The sequence below is a fragment of the Lipophrys pholis genome (genome assembly GCF_963383615.2).
Source record: "Lipophrys pholis genome assembly, chromosome: 14".
Lineage (NCBI taxonomy): Eukaryota > Metazoa > Chordata > Actinopteri > Blenniiformes > Blenniidae > Lipophrys > Lipophrys pholis.
Genome location: NC_137633.1, coordinates 13,470,009 through 13,493,581, shown reverse-complemented (window position 1 = coordinate 13,493,581; position 23,573 = coordinate 13,470,009). Strand labels below are relative to the sequence as shown.

Genomic DNA, 23,573 nt, shown 5'->3' with positions numbered 1-23,573 from the left:
TGCTGCTCTGATTAACAAACACAAAGTTAACTAACAGTGCGATGGATCGATCACTCATCTGCTGAGCCGAATCAGACACATCCAAACACACATCTCGCCGTCCATGTAGTCACTGCACAGCTGCTGCTGGGGTTCCTCTCTTTCATAGGCGGCCCGTTAGTAAAGATGTGACTCAAAGTCAGGCGAGAGACGATGACATGCAACAAAGCACAGCAGTCAGATAAAAAGCAGGGGCGCTGCGGTTCATGGTCTGCTCACAATTGACCGGGATGCCTCCGCAGAGGACAGCTCAAATATTCTCTTGTGTACGGCAGGAGGGAAAAAACAAACAAACACAGGAATGTTAACGCTTTGGAAATGTGCTTTTTTATTCTGCATTATTTTGTCATAAAATGGGATCTGATCTGTATTTATGTCACAAGTATAACAAATCGAGGTGTAGATCCACTTTGGACCAATCCCATTCAAGCTTTATAAACCATCATGGGAACAAGATGGGAGGCAAGAATTGTTGAGCTGCATGAAACTTTAAGAGGTTTCTTTAGATATTCTCTTGTCCAGTTAGACAATTTGTCTACGAATGGGGATGAATCAGCACTGTGGTTACTCTCGACTGGCTCACAAATCCACGACACAGGATGCACGGTGAGGTGAAGAAAAATTAAAGAAGAAAAAAAAAAAAAGCCCAAAATGAACAGCTTCAAAGTTGAACAAATCACAAACAAATAAAGCAAGATGTTTACCAACGTTACAGGTAAATAATCAACGTTGAAATATATGCACAGGAAACATATGTCATTTGGATTTAAGAGAAAAAACTTTAATAAAATATCAAACAAGTTAAAAAATTATTTTTTCCCCACCAAGTACAAAACAACATTTTAACGAAACCTCAACAAATTTTATTTTATACGAGTCAAAAAACCCCAATATTTTCATGGTCTTATTTATTGTTCCTGTTTATGTGGTTTGTCCCGTTTCCTGTCGTGATTCAGCTGCTTCTTTCAGGGGCCGCCACTGTGGATCATGTGATCCGCATGTTTGAGTTGGTGCAAGTTTACACATAAACATGCGTTTGGGAGTCCACTGCCTTACTCGGGGCCTCACAGGGACTTTATCATAGTGGGATTCAAACCGGCAAACTTCCTGTTACTTGTAGCCCACCGCTGCCCCCGTTTCAGGAATCATCTCTACCTATTTTAGTTCAAAGAACTGAAAACGATAGATGAGAAATCACAATATATCTGTGTTCAGCGAACACTGAGGGCTGAGCTCTTGGATGCGAGTCACTCTGCTTGCTGTGTGTACATGCTGCACACACATCCAGGCACATGGGTAGGATTATGTAGTGGTCCATAAGCAGTCTGGCCCTCCCAGTTGGCCCCCCGGCTGCGAGTCCTTCAGTCGCAACTCAACTCCCCAACCTCTGTCGTCCTCCTCTCCTCCGCCGAGCCAATCTCCTGGCGGTGCACCCACACCATACACTCGACAAATTGCCTCTCCATCTCACCTGTCCCAGCCAATTATCAATTATTGATGAATGGGTCGCCTTACTGGGTTGAGAGATGGCGAGGGGGGAGGTAAGGGAGAGGAAAGAGGAGGCCTCGGGGTGAGACGAGCACTGCTGACTGTTATTACCTTAACAAACTGACTGCTCCTCTATGATATGGTGGGTATTTATGTTGTGACGGACAGCTCCAGATGAACTCCTGCACTCTCTCAAATATCATCACCCGGAGAGGGGAAAATAATGTTTACTCAAAACGCTGGATTAGTCCATATAAAATCCATACCACCATGTGAAACTGTGCTTTACAGAGAAGCTCTGCAATTTTTCTGAATTTGTTGAACTATCCTGTCCACATGAGCAGCGCTTAGTTTTTCTTCGGTATAACCAAACTTGTGGAACTCTTCCCCGGCTTTAAGTCCCATGTTATACACACAAGCAAACAAACAACAAAGATTAGGATTTTCTACACCTTTCCTCCTCACCAAGAGGGCACGGTGAAGATATTTCTTTCCATTCTCGGCACGCTCTAAACAAGAACGAGACCATCAGTAACTAGAAAAACAAGACGATGCACTGAGAGAGTGACGATCATTTTTTTTCTACTTTGCATCATGGTGACATGCATTCACTGCAGTTTTTTCTGGTGGGTTTGCCCTCCGGCTCCAACTGCAGAATCACACCATTCGAGTAGAGCACACCCGAAACTCACTAAACTAAACTAATCGCACTTTTCTAATCCCCTTAGGGAAATTTCTTTCTCCCCCACACTGACCAATCCTATTCCAAGGATGTTGAGGGGCAGCTCCGGGGAGCTGATGACGGTCAATGGTCTTGCTCAAAGGAGCCACAGCAGGGACCTGTCAGCTGTGGGATTCAAACCTGCGAACTCCGGATCCCAAGACCTCTGTCCAGTCCGGAAGCTCCGGGTGCAGCACCATAAGTAATGTGTGAGGGAAACAGTACTACAGGAGTCCAATATTACAGGCCAACATTTGAGAATCAAGATTAACAGAAATATTTGAGTTGATTCATTTTCATTTGGTGAGAATGGCATGAGTGAGAACTACCTTTTTCTGACACCATGTAAGAAAAACCAAAAAAATATATATCATACCATAGGGATTCCTACCAGTAGACTTTAGGCTTTTTCATAATCTGCGTGTTGTGATTTTATTGTCTCGGTAGGTAGATGTATTACCAATAAAAGTAAAGCGCTGTCTTTTATTTACCGACATAACCTGGTTTTCTGAAAGGGCTTTTCCAGCTGTGGGGCAGGGTCACTCACAAACACAGTCGACAAATGCCGGTGCCAGCAGTTGTAGTGAAATGTGTTTGGAAGCAGGAGAGAAAAGTGCCAAGCAGACAGCCGTTTGTAAACATGAGGATGAGAGTGGAAAATCACACACGTTGTCATGTACTCAAGCTACCTGCTTTTATCCAAATCTAAGAAAGTAGTCTGGCTTCCTGAGTGGATTTAACCACAGCCAGAAATGTTCATATAGAAAAAGAAACAAAAGCAAAGCTTTATTTATGACAACACCATAAGACATCATAAGAATATTTACAAGTGACAACATTATTTTTAGTTTGAGATTCACTTGGGTGTCAAAATCTGCAGATCGTTCTGAAATCTTTTCTGTTACAGTTGTTTTCTTTCGACAGATGTTGGGTATAAGTATGTCACATCTAAAGACCCGTTTACACAACAACGTTTCAAGTGAAAATGCAGAATTTTTGCATTTTCATTTCAGAAAAAGTTTCGCCTTTACACAGCAACGTTTGGAAAACGACGTCGGTTTGCACAGAAACGGCAGACACACTGAAAACGATGTCGTTTTCATGCCAGGCCACGACTCCATGCTGTTGGTTTTGTTTTCGTAATGAAACCACACGCACTCACGTACAGAACAATACGCTATAAAAACATTGGCGCGCACGGACCTTCACATCGACAGTCAACCAAGTTGGATTGTTTGTACAGGCGACTCAACCATAAAACAACTAAGTCCCGGGAGAGTATCGCCTGGAAGTCAGGACACTCTGGAGGCCGCCGCCACTGTTGTTATTGTGCACTGACTCACGCATGTGCGGCAGCAGCAACCTCTGCAGCCATTTTGAAAATTTTCCGTTTTCAGTGGCTCCGAGCACCGCTGTCGGGTAAACGGACACCAAAAGTGCAATGAAAATTTACTGTTTTCAATTGAAAATGTTCTCGTGTGAACTGGGCCTAAGGCTGCACAAATTCTGCAGCACTGAGCATGTGCTTGGCTTTGATGAGAACGCCATAATAAAGGTCTCAATGTGGGGTTGTATCCACTTCTCTTACTAAAGTAGTGTGATATGCAGTGAAGAAATTAAAAATTAAAAAAAAAAAAGGCCGATCATTTCATTGAAAAAACATGAAGGTAATGTTTTCTTTATTATTTTTACACGATAGCAGGTCATCCAGCCAGAACGGACCCTCCGGCAGGCCAGTTTTTGATTGACACCACTCGTCGGCAGCACGAGATGCAAAATGACAAATTCATGCCGTCACTGCAGGCCGCCGTCACACAAAGCAAGTAACAGCATATCATGACTCTGTCTAATAGAAAACAGCTGTATAAACTATACAACATGGCCCCAGGTAACTTGACAGGTTGTGTGGGTTGTTTCCACTTCGGAACTCCCATGCTGCGAATGTCTTCGCTGCATTCAAAAGCAAAGCATTATACAAAAAGAAAAAAAGATGTGGAGTAGGTTTATGATGCCCTTTCTAGCCTCACTCATTGCTGTAACATAATGTACCGAGCCCACAACCACGAAGACCTCAGTTGAACTTGTTCAAGTTTTGTGCATCATTTCACTGGCAACATCGCATTGGATTGTTTATAGGAGTGAGGAACCGCATCTCAAAAATAGAAAAAGGTTTGACTCATGGCAAATTCATATGGCTAAAAGGAGGGGCCGGGGAGGTAAAATGCCAAGTCGGTCACGGGAGCTGACCACTCAGGAGGCTGCTTCAGGAACAGGGGAGGGGCTAATGCCGGAGTCGGAGGCCCCATTGAGGGAGCGCTCCGAATCTCTGCAAGCAAAATATTTGATCAATGAGTCACAGCAGACACACATGAAGACACACAGTCTCCTACAAATGCATGCGCACGCACACACACACTCTCTCTCTCTCCGTTGATCCATAACGAAACCGAATTAAAAGCGCCCCTCCAGCAATTCCTCAGACATGGCCCAGAGCTAGGAACTCAAGTCCATCATGCATATACAAGAACATGTGTATATATACGCGCACACACACACACACACACACACACACACACACACACACACACACACACACACACACACACACACACACACACACACACACACACACACACACACACACACACACACACACACACACACACACACACACACACACACACACACACACACACACACACACACACACACACACACACACACACACACACACACACACACACACACACACACAGCGAAAGCACGGCTGCAGCTACACGGCTGCAGACAGGATGCAGCCCACACCCATGCGAGCGCAGCCATTCCTACCATGCATTCTTTTTTCTTTCTTTCTTTCTTTTTTTTTTAACATATTGTGAATGTCTGGAAGCCCCTCACCAATCTGCAGCTGGCAAAGCACAGGCAAAACCCAGAGGTCTGTGTACGAACAACCTGTGCAAACATCACTCCACCCGAAGATACGACGCCCTTCAACATCTGTCAGCGTGCCAACACTTTCAGGTGACGATGGCTTTGTTGCATCTGCTTGTGTTTCTGCCTTAATTATAGCTAAAATACCCATGTTTACTTACCAAACAACAGGAATATCTCTGCCCGAGAGAGTTGTCTTTTGTATGCAACATGGGGAGTTTTCTTCTTAAATAAACAGCTAAGTAACAAAATAATGTGGTGTGCCGATAAAGTAGCACCATGTCTGAACGCATCGGCACACAACACAACAAACGTTGCTCAGAAATAATCACAGTCTTTCTTAAAGGGATACACACTGACAAACTGATGCTGTGTGGTCCAACAGAACAAACAGTACTGCTTTGCCATGGATACCAACCCCCCCCCCCAGGCCTCCTGCGTGGACTTCGCGGTGGGGAGTCATACATACACACATGCCCAGTCAAACAGGACACTTTGTATTTCTTGAACTCACAAACACACACATATATATAGACTCACACTCACACATAACGATGCACTTTCACACACAAGAAGCCGACATGGAGTCAGCCACACCCAGTCCAAGTCCGGGAGCTGGTTTGTACTATTAGCGAGACTGCAGTGTTACAACCGGTGGACTGAGTTTAATCAGGCTGTGCTAAAATGGACTAAATCCGTGTGCAGTCAGTGCACTCGATGCAGACTTGTTTAGAAACCCCAGCAGGCACTAGAAACACCAGGCCATTACTTTTGTCTGTATGTACTATACTGTCAAGACTCTCTCTGATCCTATTCCAAAACTTTCCCATGAGATTTCCATATGGGAGAAATAGGTTCCTGGAGTGATGGAGCACAATGCCTGTTAGTGCTACAATGAAATTTTAACTAGGACATTATTTCTTGTGTGTTTTAAAAGCAAAATAACCAAAGGTCAGATGCATCAGAAACTACATCAGATGCCCAAAACAAGCAAATTTCTCTCCAAAGTAAAATTTAAAAAAAGTAACTGCACATAAAGACTAGATTAATAAAGAAACAAAGCACAATTAACACAAGAGGGACGTACTGAGAGTCTAAAACCACATAAAACAGATTGGAAAATTAAGTTGGGACTCTTGTGTAATCTGCTGATGATTGCATTTTGTATACAAAAATTAAAAAACATTTTAAAAAATGAAATCACCCTCCTCATTTACTCATTATCATGTGCACATTTTCTTTTTAGTTCCAGGACCTTGAAGCATCATATCCACTATTCCTTACATTTTTTGTGGGAATTTTCAGCCACTGTGTTCCTGACATTTTTCGTGAAAAAAATTAATAAAAAATCGATAAGATAATATTGTTAATGTCTTTAAGGGAACTAGCTCTCTTCCAAAGGGCATGTTTAAAAAAAATAAACCTGCTTGCTTATGTTTGTTAAATTGCAGCCATTTCCCAACCTGATTAAGTCATGTTACTTGGATACAATCCCTATGCCATTTCTTTCTTACACATTTTACTTTACACTTATTGACTTTACAGTTCTTAAATGACTTTATTAAAAGTTGTTTATTTATTTTTTTAACCCTAAAGGGGATTCTCAGTGTGGCTTAAATAAATTAAATACTTCTACGCATAATATAACCATGAGGATTATAACACATGAGAAATTAATGTTAATACTAGTGCTTAATAAAATATTGCATGAAAAATACATTTAGCGTAATAATGCAGCTGAATTCATTTGTTTTCTTAGAAATACACACTGGTGGAATAATTTCAGGATCTAAAACACCACAGCGAATTCTAATACAACATATGATTACATGTATAGTCTCTATATAAGTTTCTCTAGACTGCATTGTATTTGCCCTTTCCAAGCTAAATATAGCACAAATTTAAATAACACAAGTCGAGTAACTTAAATTCAATTGTGTGTAAATGATTAAGTCCTCAAAAATAAATAGTTGAATGTTGCGAGTTCCAGCTTGGAGGTTCTCCAAAATAGAGGCGGGCAAGTTTGCAGAAAAGCTGGCGCTCACAACAGCTATAGTAGCTCCAAAAAACCCTCAATCTGATAAAAATATACAAAACATATTTGTGTAGAGGAGACATATACACACACACACACACACACACACGCACACACGCATGTGAGTCATTCATGATTTTTCAGTTTTTTATGTGCATGAAAAATGATTTTTAGAGATTGAAACAAGCAGCTGTTGCTCAAATGATAGAGCAGGTTGTCCTTGAATCATTTGATCAAATTTGACTGATTAAATATACAACCAAAGACCAGAGTGGTTAAGTTGTTTAAGTTGTTAAACTATGAATGCGCCAGGATGGGAATAGAGGGTGCTTGTATCTTCCCACCGATAATTCACAGTCAAACATGACGGTATTTTTCATTCTAATTTCACATAAATATCCTACATCTACCAAGTCTAGGTTTAGCACTTAACACAGCAAACGCTGTCCTTTAGTAAAAATATAAAATGATGAGCATCAAAGCAGAAAGTTTTGGAGGTCAGAAGAGGGGATGCGCAACACCATAAAAGAGGCAACGCCGTCAAGTGGAAATAAATCCTGTATTCCTCTCGGTTTCTTTGAATTCAGGCGCTCTGGAACAGCGCCCTGAAGGCATCATTTCCACCTGACCGCTGGGGAGGTGACCCAGCAGTCTGGATGGCTGTGGCCTTCAAGTGACACACTTTCGTTAGCCCTTCCACAAATCTTCTCTCAGACGAGCCGCAAAAGTCCCTCAGAGCCTCTGTATTTCGCTTCACCCTTTTTAAACCATTGTCTGACAGCTTCTCCATGTCTCCCAAAAAAAAAAGAGAGAAAGAAAAGAAACGTCCTCGAACCCTGAACATCAAAAGGCCATATAATACAGCTTGAGGTAGAGCCCATTCAAAGACTGCCAGCTGTTCCAGACATCGCGGAGCTCGCTCCAAGCTCTGGAGGATAGCACCACATTCAAGTTAAAGGCTACACACCCACGCCTTAACAGGAAACGCACATGTGCACACACTCGCGCACACACACACACACGCGCACGCACAAAAGGTGTCGCCATATTGATATCAGAGCAGATCGAATTCTGTCTGCAGTGAAATCTGCCAGAGGAGGGGCTGAAGTCTGAAACAGCTTGGCAAATAAAGCAAATAAACTTGAATTTTTTTATTTTTTTTTTTGTCACCCTGTGATAAAAACAAGCCTTACAGTCGAGCCAAACAGCAAGGAGAGTTGATGGAAATATTGCTCAGTTGGATGTGAAGGCACGACAACTTTTGCAGCAGAGAAATAAAAAGCAGACGGCCGCCAAAAAGAACAGTTGTCTGCCCTGGTCGGCGTGCGCTTTGCTGGTTTTTTTTTTTTGCTTTTTTCTTCTCGGCGACGTCTGATGTTTGCGGGCGGGGTTGCGGTCGGTCACTCACTTGCATGTTTGTCTGCCAGAGCGATGAGTGTGCTGGAGATGTCCCTGCGCCGGTAAAAACACACCACTTTGGCCTCCACATTCCCATTGGCTGTCTGCAAACCAGAGACAATCAGCGTTACCACGGCAACAAGTTGGTGCCGCACACAGAGATCCAACGCGTGCACACGTACACACACACGCACACTCTCTCAGACGCACATTGATGAAAAACCCATAGCCAAGGCGAGCCCCCCCACCACCACCACCACCACCCCCCAACTTTGCCTGAAAACAAAGTGTGAGGCTACAACGCGCCTCTAAAATCATGTGTTGCAGTGATCAGGACGGTGTGAAGTGATCCAGCTAAGATGTGTCTCTTCCCAATAACACTTCATTAGTATGGCAATACGAGACTGATTTTAGATTAGAAGCTGCATGAGAATGTTTTACTGGATACTCGCAGAGAGAGGGAAACTAATTGTAGCTTCAGCTCATTCATATCGTTGCCAATCCTAATAGTTCACCGGTAAAGACCAAACGTGCTGGATTTAAAAACCCTCATTACGACGGTGCTACCAGCGAGGCTCGAAAAACAAAGAAGCACATTTTAAGGAGAGAGAGCAAATATTCAGCAGTGTGGACGTCTAATATATCTCCACATTCTGGAGGCATTTCAACGCTGCAGACTTTCCACTTTGAAAATCATCAAATAATTAAAACCCTATTTTCCATTTCTGTTTAAGAAAAAAAAACGCTGCAGAACAGACGCAGGATAATTGGCTCATTTATGACCGTTTTCGGGGGCAAACTGGAACACTTTTCACTACGAATAAATTGAGATTTTAATGAAATTTAGATGATCCAGTCATCAACTTTTGTTTAAATGTCTTCTTTTTGTTTACAGGACATTCAGCCTCAGATCATCTTAGCATTTTAAACATCAATTCTTAAGCGTAAAACATTTTTTGGAATTCTAATTTAGGCCTTAGGGGAAAAGCTGGGTAAAAACCAGAAACAAGGCATATCTGTGATCATGAGCGCCACATTCATCAAGGCTCAGTTTAAAACATGAAGCCCAGCCTAACTTTAATTAAAGTCACAGGAAAGTATTGTTATCCTTTTACATTTCAGTAAAATCACCGAAGGAGGTTTAACCAAGTACAGCAGAATTAAGAGTACAAGTCCCTTCGGCATTCCCATCAAGATTTAGTATGCAGCCCTGCAGACGTCAAACAGCACAAAGGATGGTAAGAGAAGAGGGGATCATAACGAAGTACGCGCAGGAGGATGACGTGACTGTGAGGGAAGAAGTTATCAGTTGCAAAAAAGGAACAAATTACTAGATGACATCATCTGCTAATTTAACCATGTGCATGCAATTGTAACAGACGCTGTAGGAGAGACAAGAGTTAAAAAAAAAAAAAAAACACCCCCAAAGTGTTTGAAACTACTAACGCTGCCCCGTGCTCAGCTTTGAGAATGAGCGATCCCCTCAGGAAGAAGAGGGGTGAACAGCTCTGACTGTCCCCGGGAGGGGCTGTTATGGACTGGGTCAACTGGGGCGCTTTTGGATGGAGAAGAGGCGGGAGTGAGAGTAAGAGCAACATGCGGTTGCTCCAAAAGTCTCTAATAACGGCAGAAGAAGACACAAGATTTGTCACCAGGGTCAGAAAACTCAATGAGTCGGACCAAAGTCATTATGCTGGCAACACTGACACAAAGAAAACGTGACGGCAGCATCAAAGCACAGCTGAGTTTCTGGTGAAACTGTTGGCCGACGTCAGTTTTACAATAAAGGGAGGAGCTGTTCAGTTGCGTGGTTTGCATTAAAAGGTCATCACACAAACTTTATGTGGCAGTAGCTTTCACTTTTTGTAGCAGGATCCAAAGCAGCAGGCCTCGAATAAAAAGCGTGAAAAGCGTGAAAATAAAGTAAGATCGGAGTATAACGGTTTCATTTTCACCTACTTCTTGTATTGCCTTTAATTTTTTGATGAATTTAGCTCAATTATCATTCATTTTATGATGAAATTAATTATCCTCAAGCTGATTTTGGGTATATCACCGTTCCATATAGTTCCATTGTATATTCCAAATATATAGACGTACATGTATATAGATTTACACCTCAAGCTTAACAGCATACAATCTTTAAACACAAGATATCTTTCTGTTCAATATAAAATGTGATATTTAAATACAGGTTGTAATATTTCATGTGTTACACCCCAAATGTCACCCGACAATGAATAAATGTAAAAAAAAAAAGAAAAGAAAAAAGATAAGTCAAGACAGAAATTGTTAAATTCAAAGTGGATAAGGTAATTCTCTATGTTGAAAGAAAAAAACAACTGAAATAGCTTATTTGTAGTTCTTGGATTTGTAGAGCAAAACATTTTTTGATTTGGTGGAAAGGGGGCAGAAATAGAGGATGCAGGTCTCTGGTTTAGCGTTTTTAGAAGCTATTCTCATAATGATTTGTTTCAGTTGTTAAGCGAAATATTTTTGATTGCTTTGTCTCTGACAAACTTGTTGGTTATACAAAACATGTTATTTTTTTCTCTCTAACCTTCCTTTTGAGGCTCGGACATGCACACTTCCTTGTATTTCTTCCACATTGTCAATAAAGAGTATTTAAACTAATGATGTATTAGCATTGGCCGTCTTGAAATGAAATCATTCATCTTTGCTTTTCAGGTGTTTCTCTTAACACTATACAAAATGCTCAGACTGAAGTGTTGATTTTTCACTTTTGCAGTTGCAACTTGTCGAGTGTTTCCCCCCCCCGCTCGCGCTGCTATGCGTCCTTAACCTACAATTCAGACCTTACGTAGGAGAAACCCGAAGATCCCCGAGGAGCAGAGAGACTGACAGTGACAGGCAGAATAGAGGGCTGACTCTGAGCTCTGTGTCAATCACATTAAACAGTCTCTGTATTATCCAGCACAGGCCTGGAACAGGGGACAGACAGCAGGCACCTGTAAGTAGTCTACAGAGACAAGACTCTTTTTTTTCTGCTGGTTTGACTGAGCGACGTGCGCGGCAGCGGACCGGGAACTACCCGGCAACTAATGCCGCGTTGTCGCCCTAAAGTAATACATGTAAAGACATTTTTAAAATGTCACAGGCTTTTACAGCTTTCTTCTGTCCCTTAACAGGAGGTGAGTGTTTGTACTCAACACTCCCAGGTGTAAACCACATTTAAAGTCGCTTCCAGCTATCAAAAGTGCACATTTGACAAATAAAGAAGTTTAGTCTTTACTACAAGCTGGTTTTTTTCTATTTGGATTCACACACAAAAGCAGTAAATGCAATGTGACTTAACCGATATGTGAAAGGTCAAACCAGGAGTATGGAAGAATAAGCGCCGCATTCAAGGGTATACACTGAAACTCACACACCCGCGCTCACACTCACTCACCTTATTCAACTCCTCTATCCTCCTGATCAGCAGTGGGTTACTGGACGAGTTCTCAAAATAAACATAATCTGTAGAGGAACAGCCAGAAGGAGCGGGAGGAGAGAGAAAGAGTAGTGAATAGAAAGGGAAAGAAAAAAAAAAAAAGGAGACGTGTCAGTCAACTTTGCAAGGTCATTCAAATATGCAGGGCAATTTCCAGTTGGACCACACAATGACAGCTTAATTAGTCAACAGGAAAGTGCAGCACAGACATCCACAAAATGTTGATTTGACTCGATTAGGCTAATTTCATACACAGCGGAGACTGTTGTAGTTGGGAGGTCTGACTGAATGAGATGTTGATGTGCTTATGTGGACACATACATGCACGCATGCACGCACGCAAACACACACACACACACACACACACACACACACACACACACACACACACACACACACACACACACACACACACACACACACACACACACACACACACACACACACACACACACACACACACACACACACACACACACACACACACACACACACACACACACACACAGTCACAAACACACACACACACCAAATCTGGCTCTCCAGATCCTCCATTCAGGCTGCAAACCTTGTATTTCCTCAGCCCGCATGGTTTCTTTGTCTTATTGCTCCATTCATTCTCCCCGCGTGTGGTGTTGTTTGCATGCACAATGTGTCTGCATTTGTGTGTGTGGGTGTGTATTAGAGACTGCACGAGATTTACCACGCGTGTGCGGCTCCACTCTGCATTCACGTTGTGTGTGCGTGTGTGTGCGTGCGTGCATGCGTGCGTGCGCTGGCATGATTCCAGACCCATTGGAGGCTTAGCTCTCACCAGGATGTCCCCACAGGCCCCAGTCTTGGTAGGGTGCCTGGTCTTAGCCCTGCATGTGTCTTGGCTGAGTGCTGTCAGATTATACCCCACACTTGGTAGGTTGCCTGGAGCTTGGAGCTATCCTCCCCTCACCCTGGATCTGCCCCCTCCCATCCCCCACGCTCCCCCGGGACCCAGCTTCTTGACCGGCGAGGCCAGAGATCGCCCGAAATTCCACCAGCATAACCACTGTGTACACTTGACTCTTTGCATCCATTTCCTGATTCTCATGTGCTTCACGCTAACTGGTTCGGGCATAAAACCATCACGTTAGAACAGCCGGGATCTGTGCCAACGTCCACATTCATTGTGTTATTCCGTCGCGGTCAGAGTTAAGAGGGAAAATCGACCTACAAACAAGCCTACAGTCACCCTGATTGCTGAAAACAGTTTTCTTGTTGTTACTCTTCAATGTAATAATTCCTCTAACCTTGATAAGTGAAAGACTTTGAATATGAAGTACGTACCAACGAGCAAGTTAAAGGAAGCATAAGACAACAGTAAAAGCTGCTGAAAGTGCAGAACTGTGGGTAGAAGTCTTAAATAATCTCAGATGTAAGCGCACAGAGAAGACAAGTCATAACCTGGTTGTAAATAAATCAATATTAAACCCAAACCCATGTTGGGCTTTGTGTAAGTTTGTAAACCATTATCCCCTCTGAAGGCGGCTATACCAAGGCTTTAGTTACACGACAACATTTCAAACTGAAAATGGAAAACTTTTGTTGTGTTTACATGACGGAGTTGCTCGGGGTCAGTGCAATCCCAACTTTTCGAAAGCGCTCTGAATCCGTCTCCATGGCAGCACGGGAAAACGCTACTTTTCTGTAACGCTACTACTGAGCATGCCCGTCACAGCTGTAGTAAATAGTTCTTGTGTACAGGCGTGGCTAGAACGACAATAACAACATAATTACATCAACATTCAGCGTTGCAGTCATTTCCGCGCAAACGTACATCGTTTTCAAAACGCTGCCATGTAAATGGGAAACTTGTCTGAAACGAACAAACCAAAACGATGACTTTTCACATGAAACGTCGCTTCAACACTCAAACGGTCAGACCGTGAGAAGTTGAGTATCTCAGAGACAGTAGCTGCAGATACACTAATCTCTCCGCCTACACCCATCTTCAGCAGACTATAATGCAAAGCAGCCTGTGCATGCCAGTAAGGAGCAAACCTCGTCTTCTCCAATGGAAAACCTTTTGCTCCACTAGTCGAATTGGTATTCCTCTTTCCACCCACACACATACACAAACATATTGAATAAAAGAGGTTCACACCCAATCTTTGGAAATTTCCCAAACAAAACTATAACCCATCTCCGTCTGAGGCCTCTAAAAGCTGACAGCGGGTCACTACAGTATAAATGTAACAAAAAAAAAAGGAATCTTACATATGTACTGTGCAGTGAACCACTGAATTATTATCCTCTGTATGAATATATAAGGATTTAACACTTCCTCTGGTGGGTTAACCGAAGCAGCAGCAACAGTTCAGAAGGCATGTAGAGTGCAATTTCTATGACAGCTTCTTCAGGCAACCACAGACACCGATTCAGCGCGGAACATCGCTACGAGATGGGGAAACGATCGTCACATCACGCCTGTCTACTCTTCACCCTGTAACAGCTTGTTACGAGACTCCACTGCCACTGTGACAACTTCGTCCTGCTGCTGAATATCAAATAGGCCAAGTTGAAATTGAGCAGCGCTGACACAGAAAATGAAGACAAGATATTGGACTTGCTCGTTTTCAGACGTACAGGCGAGGCAGCAGCCTGGAGGTCAATGGTGGAAGAAACTGGCTTAAACCGAGCTGTGATCACCAGACTGGCTGCGAAACTGTGGGAATGTGACTATCCTTTGAGTGAGCGTGGTCGAGTCGTCCTTGGGCAACACATTTACTTAACAGTAGCACAATAAAGTAATTGCACAGCCGACTGAATTCATCTGGGGACTTTTTTTTTTTCTCTTCTTAATAGCAGTTTGTCAAATTGTGTATTAATGTACAAATGTATCTGATGGCTCCAGCTTTTTAACCCCCCCCCGAACTTGGAAACAACATTGTCAGGGTTTTTTGCTGCTGGTTTCCTTCATAGATCAAGAGGTTAAGATGTTTATAGGGAGCTGTGTAATCCCAATTTCAACCAAAAATTCGGAAAACTGCTCTGTAGAGCTGGAACAAATGAGACTTTCTTCATAAATTAGCAAATTAGGCTTTTTTTGTTTTGGATGGTTGGCTGAATAAAATCGTGCTGTAGGGGATTATAGGAGGTACATCACAATTATTCAGGAGTTTAAAAAGATTAAATTAATCAATAGAACGATTTACAGATTGTAATAAATAACGAATAAAACATGCCCCCTGCTGTGCGACATCAACTGATCTTAACTGTAGAGAACCTGGGATCAAATCTACAGTTCAAGTTTCAGACTCTTATCTCTGAATAAGCTATAAAAGTTACTGTATTGGACAAATTTGAAGGCCTTATAATGACATCCAGACGATCAAACCATTTCTTCATTGTTTTGTTTTTATCATTAAAGTGTCATGATGAAAAGGTGTGAGACACAGAAAACAGTAAATCAAGCATATTATGACTTGTATAAACTGATATAAAAATAAATTTTCTAAACTGTCATTGATTCGTTTTAATCCTACAGTGAGCTAATCACTTATTTCACCCATCTCTTTATTTTGGTATGAAATCAATATTATTGAAGCCCTATAAGTAGACACAATGCAGAAGATTAAATCATAGCTGCTGAATGACAAAAAAGAAAGAAGAAAAAAAAACAAAAAAACTCTAGGAAGAAACAAAACTGCGGATGCTCAACGCTGATCCAAAACGTCCTTTCACATTTAAAAACAGGGACTGCTCAGGACGAACTGCGGCCTTCGGATGTTCGCCAGCGCTGAAAGACGGAGGGCCAAACTGCGTCATGGCCGTTTCAACATGCAGTTTTGATGTGGCGTTGGGTGTGAATCTGCGCCGCGCTCTCGGACTTTCTCTATGTTGGTGACAGCGTGCTAGATTTGGAGAAGGTGGGACATTGGGCACAACTCGCCGTCTTCCTTTTTACTGGCTTGGGAACTTGAGTTACCAAGAATGGAATCACTTTTAAGTTCAACCCGCGTCCCCTCCTGACGCCTCCGGCGAGAGAGAGAGAGAGAGAGAAAAAAAAAAACACACACCAAAAAAAAAAAAGGGAGGAAACGGTTAAATGAGTGTCAAGAGTGGGCTGTGTGAGTGTTGGAGTTTCCACCATGTGAGGAGCTGAAGCCTGGCAGAGAAAAAGCTGGAGAGAAACTCAAAATGAGAGCAACAGAGAGCGAGCAAGAGAGAGAGAGAGAGAGAGAGAGCCTGTAGGCACTGAGCAGCGTCACTCAGTCTCTCCGTTCCCCATCAGCCCTCCTGCCGCCTCAACCCGCATACAACCACCCCGCTCTCCATCCCCCACTCCCAGCGTCCGGCCAATCGGGGGGCTCCGGCGGCCGTGACGTCACAGTGCAGTCAAATTTTGTGCGAGCCAATCAAGGCATGTTACTGAGCCCCAAAAGAGAGAGTCTGCTGGGCTGATTCAAACCAGGCCAGAGAGAGAGACAGACAGGCAGAGAGGCGAAATGATGAGAAAGACAAATCAGGAGATAACTGATAATCAGCCCGGGCGAGGTGCACACGGGTGGAGGACTCCGTATGGCGGGTCGCATTTAGGCTCAATCTGACATAGACGCGGAGGTTCTGGTCGCAAAAATCACGTCAACTCCACACGGTGAAGTCACATTCGCTTTAATCACATCTGAACTAATTCAGAGCGCCTTAATCAAGTACTTTCTTCAGTCTTTTTTTCTGTGTTGACTACGCAGACCAACGTTCCAGAGTGTTTTCAGAAACACTGCCGTTTCCGCCGTATTTATATTCAGCGTGTAAAAAAAAAACAGCGCATGCCACATGCGTCTTCCTTAAAAAGACAAAGTACCTGACATACAAACGACAGCAGACAGGAGGCCATTAAAACACATCTTTTAGTGGCTCGGCGAGGAAAATATATTGTGTTGTCGCTCCTAATTCTTACAAGTTGTTAGACGATGAATTTTAAGTGTGGCCCGAATGATACACCGCCTTGTAGAATAGGAGTTTTATATGCTGATTGCATTGTAATAGCTGATGCTGGTACACCTGAGAGCAGCTGTTCCCGTCCTGGTAGCTGGGAAGTCCCACGAGGAGCTGCAAGATGCACAATAATCCCCCCCCAACCCCATACTTTTCTAAAATCTCTGTTTATTGTTTTATTTCTTTTCCCTTTGGGACTCTAAACACGCTTAAACCGAAGCAGGTCCTGGAAGGAACGCTATGTTTTGGTTGCTGAGCTGTTCACAGCCCATAAAAACACACAAGTTGCGATGAAAAGTTGAGAGCCAACAGGCTGAAGCCAAGAGCCGACACGCACCTCGAGCATACCTTCTGTAGCATTTAGGGGGCATTACGTACCGTATTATCTATGACAATACTGCTTTTTCCATTTCATTCATCCAGCAACTAACTGTGACCCGAGCAAATGGCCTGGCTCTTTGTATGTTTTTTTCTGTATGTGGCTCGTAATGAAAACTGTGTGGACGCCGCTGGTCTCAGTCAAATCTGCTACGTTTGGGAAGGCAAACGTAGCAGCATATAGCAGAGGGGAAAATCCTTCCTCACTATCCGCCGCCTGTGTTTCAGAAGTGCTCAGTACACAATCAAATCAATGAAATAGCTAAATAAAGCTGGACATCAGCTAAACAAAGACAAGCTCATAAAAGAACCACTAATTATTAAGGAAGGTTTGAAGAGACGTTCTGATTCAGCCCTCATTTTTGATGTCAAAATTGAGTTAAACCCTAAAACACAACATTCTAGAATTTAATTCACTACAGAACGGAGCCCAATCTGTGAACCATTTTCATTAATTTCAGCCCCCCCCCCCCCCCCCCCCTTTTTTTTTTAAATAGTTGATCGCCTTGTCATAAATATTATTCCTTGGTATTTTATGGTATTATTTTATATCAGAGGCAGTATTAGAAGAACAGTGATTAGGTAAATCAACGATTCACCTAGTCAATCAAAATAAATAATTACCAAACAATCTTCACTATTTTCACATATATATATATATACAGTATATATAAAAACAAAGGCATGTGTCTGCAGTTTCATCAGATGCCATGGAAATGTGTTTTCACTACTTAACCATGAAGGGAAGAATAATCAGAATGATAATCATCTGATAAATTGATAGTTTTAAACAAAAGCCGGAGCCTCACCGGTCCGTCCTTGAGTGGGAGCTCTATTCTAGCATCTGCCGCTCTGTCTGGCAACATCTGATCACCTGACAAGAGTATAGGCGCAGCACAGTTCCTGCCACTGGCAATCCAATTAAACAGTTGTCTCCCACATTACTGCTACACAATATGCTAAAATTTGAAGAAACACTAGCCAAATTAAAGAGGGATGGTAGTATGGGGTGGGCAAGTCAAAACTACTCAGAAAGTAATCAATAAGACGGGGTGGGAATATGGTAAATTTGTCCAGGATGTGCAATTAAGTTGAGAGTGAAAAATATTGAAGCTCCACATGCATCTTGAGAGGGTGCAGTTACTGCATACAGTATAGTATGACCATAATGAGAAGGGCTGGGTTAGCGCTGAGATGGGAGACAGAGAAACAGGAAACGAAGAGCATGAACATCCGCCCACGCTTGCCCATGCACACATACCCCCTCCACAGCCCACGCCCCACCCAGTACTTACTCACACACTGTGAGAGGTGTGTCTGTTGTCGTGAGTGGTTGCAGCTCAGACTGTCATGGCATGAATTAGGGTTTCTATGGTAATGGCAGGTAATTTATTATTCTGATATCTAACTCGCACCGTATTTTCACACTTTGATAACAGACACGATCCCTCTTGAGACTCGATCAATGCTGCTGAAGCTGCACACATCTGTTCAGAGTGGGACTTATACATCCAGCTACTGACCCACCTTTATCTTAAGTGGCTTCTGGCTCTATTGACAGAAGACTGAAATGTGCCTTTTCATATATTTTCTTTCAATCTTTTAACCTGACAATATTTCATATTCAAGCCAAGAATAGGAAAATATTAATTCCCCATAAATGTCAGTAGTTGTATTGAGGATGAGATGGATTCCGTCTCATAAAGTAAAAAGTAGTAGCAACTCCCATCTGTCTGGCACTTGTGTTGGAGAAATCACTGCAGCTTCTTCTAATGTGATAAATCAGCAGACCCACACAACATTTACACACAAAAAAAACAACAACCTACAACATCTATTTCAGACCCGTTTAAAGTCCAACCATGTGTGGTCCTAAAAAAAAACCCAGCACTCTGCAGATTGCTGGTAGCAAACTCTGTGACCAACATGTGTGCTGTTGGTGCTTTTAAGAAACGCGATGATGGGTACACTTTGTTGAATGGCTATAATAGCCGTCATTCATCGACCAACTGGCTTTCCTGGGCCTGGCAGTATGGCAGCGGAGACGCCTCAGATCGCTGCTCTGCGAGTACACCCACCAGACCTGCGAGGGAGACAACTGCCAGCGTGGGAAATTAACACCACCCAGCAGCTAAACAAAGTGTGGGCACTTGTCAAAGTTTGTGAGTTAGTCCGTTTGTGTATTAGTAAACAGTGCAACGCCTTTTAGGCACATGATGAATCATTACTGGCAGCCTGGAGAAAATCCTCAACCAGCCAAAAGAAATGTGGGCATTGACACCTAAGTTTGTCACTTTTTAAGTTAGTAAACACTACAACACATTTAGCACACTCTGTACACGAGCTGTCACACTCAAACACCCTCAGTGATTAGTCAAAGTATTTATATAAGAGACAGACTCACAATCTTTTCAAATTATCTTTGAATATGTCTATACGAGCTGAGAATGAGGTCCACTATTGCGCACCGCTGCTGGTCATAGTTCCTGTGCAAATATAAGTTAGAAAATGTATGTGAAACTGCAGCGCACTTCATTTCCAGACAGAAACGCAGTCTGGAAAACGGGAATTATTATGAAAAGAATGGATTTGTTTCTGCTACATTCAAATCAAACTGAATGGGAGCAATCAGCAACGAAACACTAAAAGGTAAAAAAAAAAAAAAGATTCTGGCCTCATATACTGCAACACAATGTCACCCAATAAAGCGCTACGGTGGTCAATCATACATGCATGGCGATGGCAGCACTCTGGAGGATTGTCCGTCCTCCACGAACGCTAATTCACAAGCATGGTTGTGTTTTAATTTTTGGAGGAGTGCAAACAGAAACTTGTCTGAAGGTTTCTGTCCGTTCTGAGGAGCATGCAGAATGTGATGCCTTGACAATATTCAATAGTAAAAAAAAGCAACATGCATGTGGAATAAATAACATCCATGCCTAACAGAGTAATGATGAATGTAATGTAAATTTATGATATTCGTTCTTATTTGTGGTTTTCCTTAATGAGTAAAAAAAACAATGATTTCAGTACGAGTTCTTGTTGACACTCACGTCCCATATTGATAATATCATAATACAAGTAACTATAATTGTTTTGATTGCAAAAATCCTTACTTTTGACATTTTACTTCTATTATATGATGAAATCTGAAGGAAAATCTAAATTCATAATGTCTTCTGATATAGAATCTTAATTTTACCATTAACTCTATAACCATTAAGTCTCAGGGGCTCTCTTCACCTCCCCTGGAGAGGCCACAAAAATTTCCGACGAGCTGCTCCACCGTGCCCACCGGTGATATGCCAAAACTTAGGATATAGTCTGTACCCCGTTCCCCTGCACTTTTCTGCACGTCGAACGGGAAAGCAGTAGGAAAAAGTGCTACGGGCACCGGATGAGTGGCTTGTGGCCTGCTCGGTAAAAACAAAGACATCAAGGCCCACGGAGCCAGCTTTTGTCCACTTCTCATTCAGGGGAAGTCATTGCTTTTCTAAGATGATCCTGTATTGTCTTGCAAAGTAGCAGCCATCTTTTTCAAGCGGTCTGCTTTGTTCTGACGTTGGCCTGAGGTGCTCCCAGGAGAGGCTCTGCTGAATTATGAGGCTCATTCTTGGCCCAAACTGTGATTGTTTACTGTTTAAATTATCACTGAAACCACGGTACAACAATTTAAGGTATTGTTTATTCAATACTGTGATTATATCAAACTTATGTGATAAAAAAAAAGAAAAAAAAACAACTTTATAGAACTGGCGAGATTAGCAGGACTCAATGTGATGAATTAAACAACTTTTTTCTTGAGTCATAAAGTTTGGAGGCCAGGCCGTACCATCCTTAATCTAACAGGCAGACAGGCGGGGATAATCACCCATTTTCACTTTAGATTACTTCTCTAAAACACAATGGGCTCACCTATTATATTATACGAGTCTGACAGAGTGAAGGGAAACCAAATGAAACAACATTTGGCTGGTTAAGTGTTAACTTTCTGTCCTGGCCTGGATATAATCCTGCTGTCACCCAGGTAGGCCTCGATTCATTTAACTAAATACGAAGGCCGTGACGCTCACTACGGGCTATTTCTGACGCTTGTATTGAAGCCTAGGAGACATTGCATGCAAGTATATTGCAAGTATATGTTCCTTTCCCTCCTTTTTTCTTAGACAGACACACATCAACAAAAATCAGCAATTAGGCTCTTTAGCAACTCAATGGGAATTAATGAGCCACCCTGCAAAGTGAACATCAACATCAATATTAAAGCTACATTGGTCTGCGTTAGACGTGATGACATCTTACATTTGAAGTGACTTTCACAAAGATCTGCCTCACAAAATAAAGCACCCCACTGTATCTAAAGTGTGGCACAGCTGCAGCAACTTTAATGTGACTATTTTTACACTGTACCTACAGGATGTGAACCAGAGCAGCATGGGCACACGATGACTGGGAGGGGAAATCAGGAATCTTAATTAGGCATTAAGAGGACTTGCTTTTCCAAAATAAAAATAAAAAAAAATGGACGAGGTGCCTCTTGTGTTTGTTTGGATGCATCTCTCTCCTGCATGCTTGTGCAAAATGTGCAAGTCCGATCCTGCGTTTCACTTCTTTTGCAGGTTAAATGTAGCGCCTTTAACTTTGTGATCACTTGAAAAAAAAAGAAAGAAAGAAAGAAAGAAAGAAAGAAAGAAAGAAAAGAAAAGCCTGCTCTCCCCATGAGACTGAAGCGGTTCCTGCAGGTCACTTTGGAGTCGAAACTGGGTTGCAAAACTTTTACAATATGTTCAACGCGTTCAACTTAAATCTATACGGGCGCAATGCACGGCGGCTCTAGGTGCATCCTTACACTTAAGTAGTTGTGTGTAAGTTCCTGGGAAAACGCAAAAATAAAGAAGCGAGGAAAGCGCAGCTTTGTAAGAGAGCGACTACTCTTCATCACCATCCTCCTCATCCTCCTCTTCATCATCATCACCATCATCATCATCTGTGAAGCACAAGGCTCTTTAGCTTTAGGGAAATAAAAAAGGAAAGAGCGACCACGCTCTGTAAATACAGAGGAGCTCGGCGGTGAATAACGGCGAGCCCTTAATATTTTTAAAAAGAAAAAAAAAAACACACGGGAAGGTCCCGACAATGTTACCCCGTCCGCCTTACCTCCAACCCGGTACATGTTCGCTGCCATGACTGCCCCCGGTCCCTGGCTTCCTCTCCAGGTAGAGGGCTGGCTCTCTTCTCCGTGGCGCTGCCGGAGCTGTGTGTTAGCACTGCCGCCGCTGTGTGTTGGAAAATGGTGGATTGATCAATACGAAACAGACTGGCCGACGGATCTTAAAGAGACAGTGCGCTTCTTTCTGCAAAAGCTCCACGCGCTCGGACGGAAACGAGTCGTGAGAGAGAAATTAGCCCCGTAATAACTCGGCTAATTTGGTTAGCTAACGTTTTCAAAAACCCTACGACGTCATTATTTACCAACGACCGCGAGGAGAAGCCGCGCTCCGTGTGACGTCACTGGCGCGAGCAAAACCAATGGTTACCGTGGTTACTGAGTTATAACATGTTTTGTCAATATTTACATGGTAGAAAACAGTTTGAAACAACAGAAAGTCTGCGTTTTGTTGTGTTTTAAGAGGTGGCTTTAAGATGGAAAGTTTGAGGAATAACTAACTGTCCATTCTAGAGGTGAAAACTAAAGGAAACAATGGATCGAAGCAGATTGTATAATCTACTAACCGAGAAAGTGAGAATGTTTAGTTGTTTCAATAATATAAACACAACAAGACTATATGACAGTTTTTACAGGTAATTATTATCTGAAATAAAATTAAAGTTATTGACTAAGGAAGTTCACACATAGAAGCTTAAAAATAGTATAGAATAGAATAGAATAGAATAGAAAAACTTTCTAAAAATCCTTCCTTCCATCCATCCATCCATCCATCCATCTTCTTGGATCACAGTGGCAGTATGAAAAGCAAAGAAGTTCAGATATCCCTTTCCCCTGAAACTTGCTCCAGTTCTTCTTGGGGGGACTCAGAGTTGATTTCAGACCATCAAAGAGATATACTCTTTATAGCCAGTCCTAAGTCATGTCCCAGTTAGACAAGCCTTTCAGATGAGATGCCTAAACCACAGCAAAGCAACCTATTGAGTATATA

At 42.5% G+C, this 23,573-nt stretch overlaps 1 protein-coding gene across 2 annotated transcripts in view; it reads right to left on the bottom strand.

Moving 5' to 3' along the window:
• mta1 (metastasis associated 1) overlaps positions 1–22,835 on the bottom strand; it is a 43,917-nt gene extending 21,082 nt beyond the window's left edge. For both annotated transcript variants that reach the window (XM_080480891.1, XM_080480890.1), the window contains exons 1-3: positions 22,573–22,835; positions 12,025–12,092; positions 8,623–8,716 (exon numbers count right to left, since the gene is read on the bottom strand). In XM_080480891.1, the coding sequence (XP_080337017.1) occupies positions 8,623–8,716; positions 12,025–12,092; positions 22,573–22,600 (190 nt within the window). In that variant the 5' untranslated portion in view covers positions 22,601–22,835. The remainder of the gene's footprint in view (positions 1–8,622; positions 8,717–12,024; positions 12,093–22,572) is intronic.
• Positions 22,836–23,573: the final 738 nt, after the last annotated feature.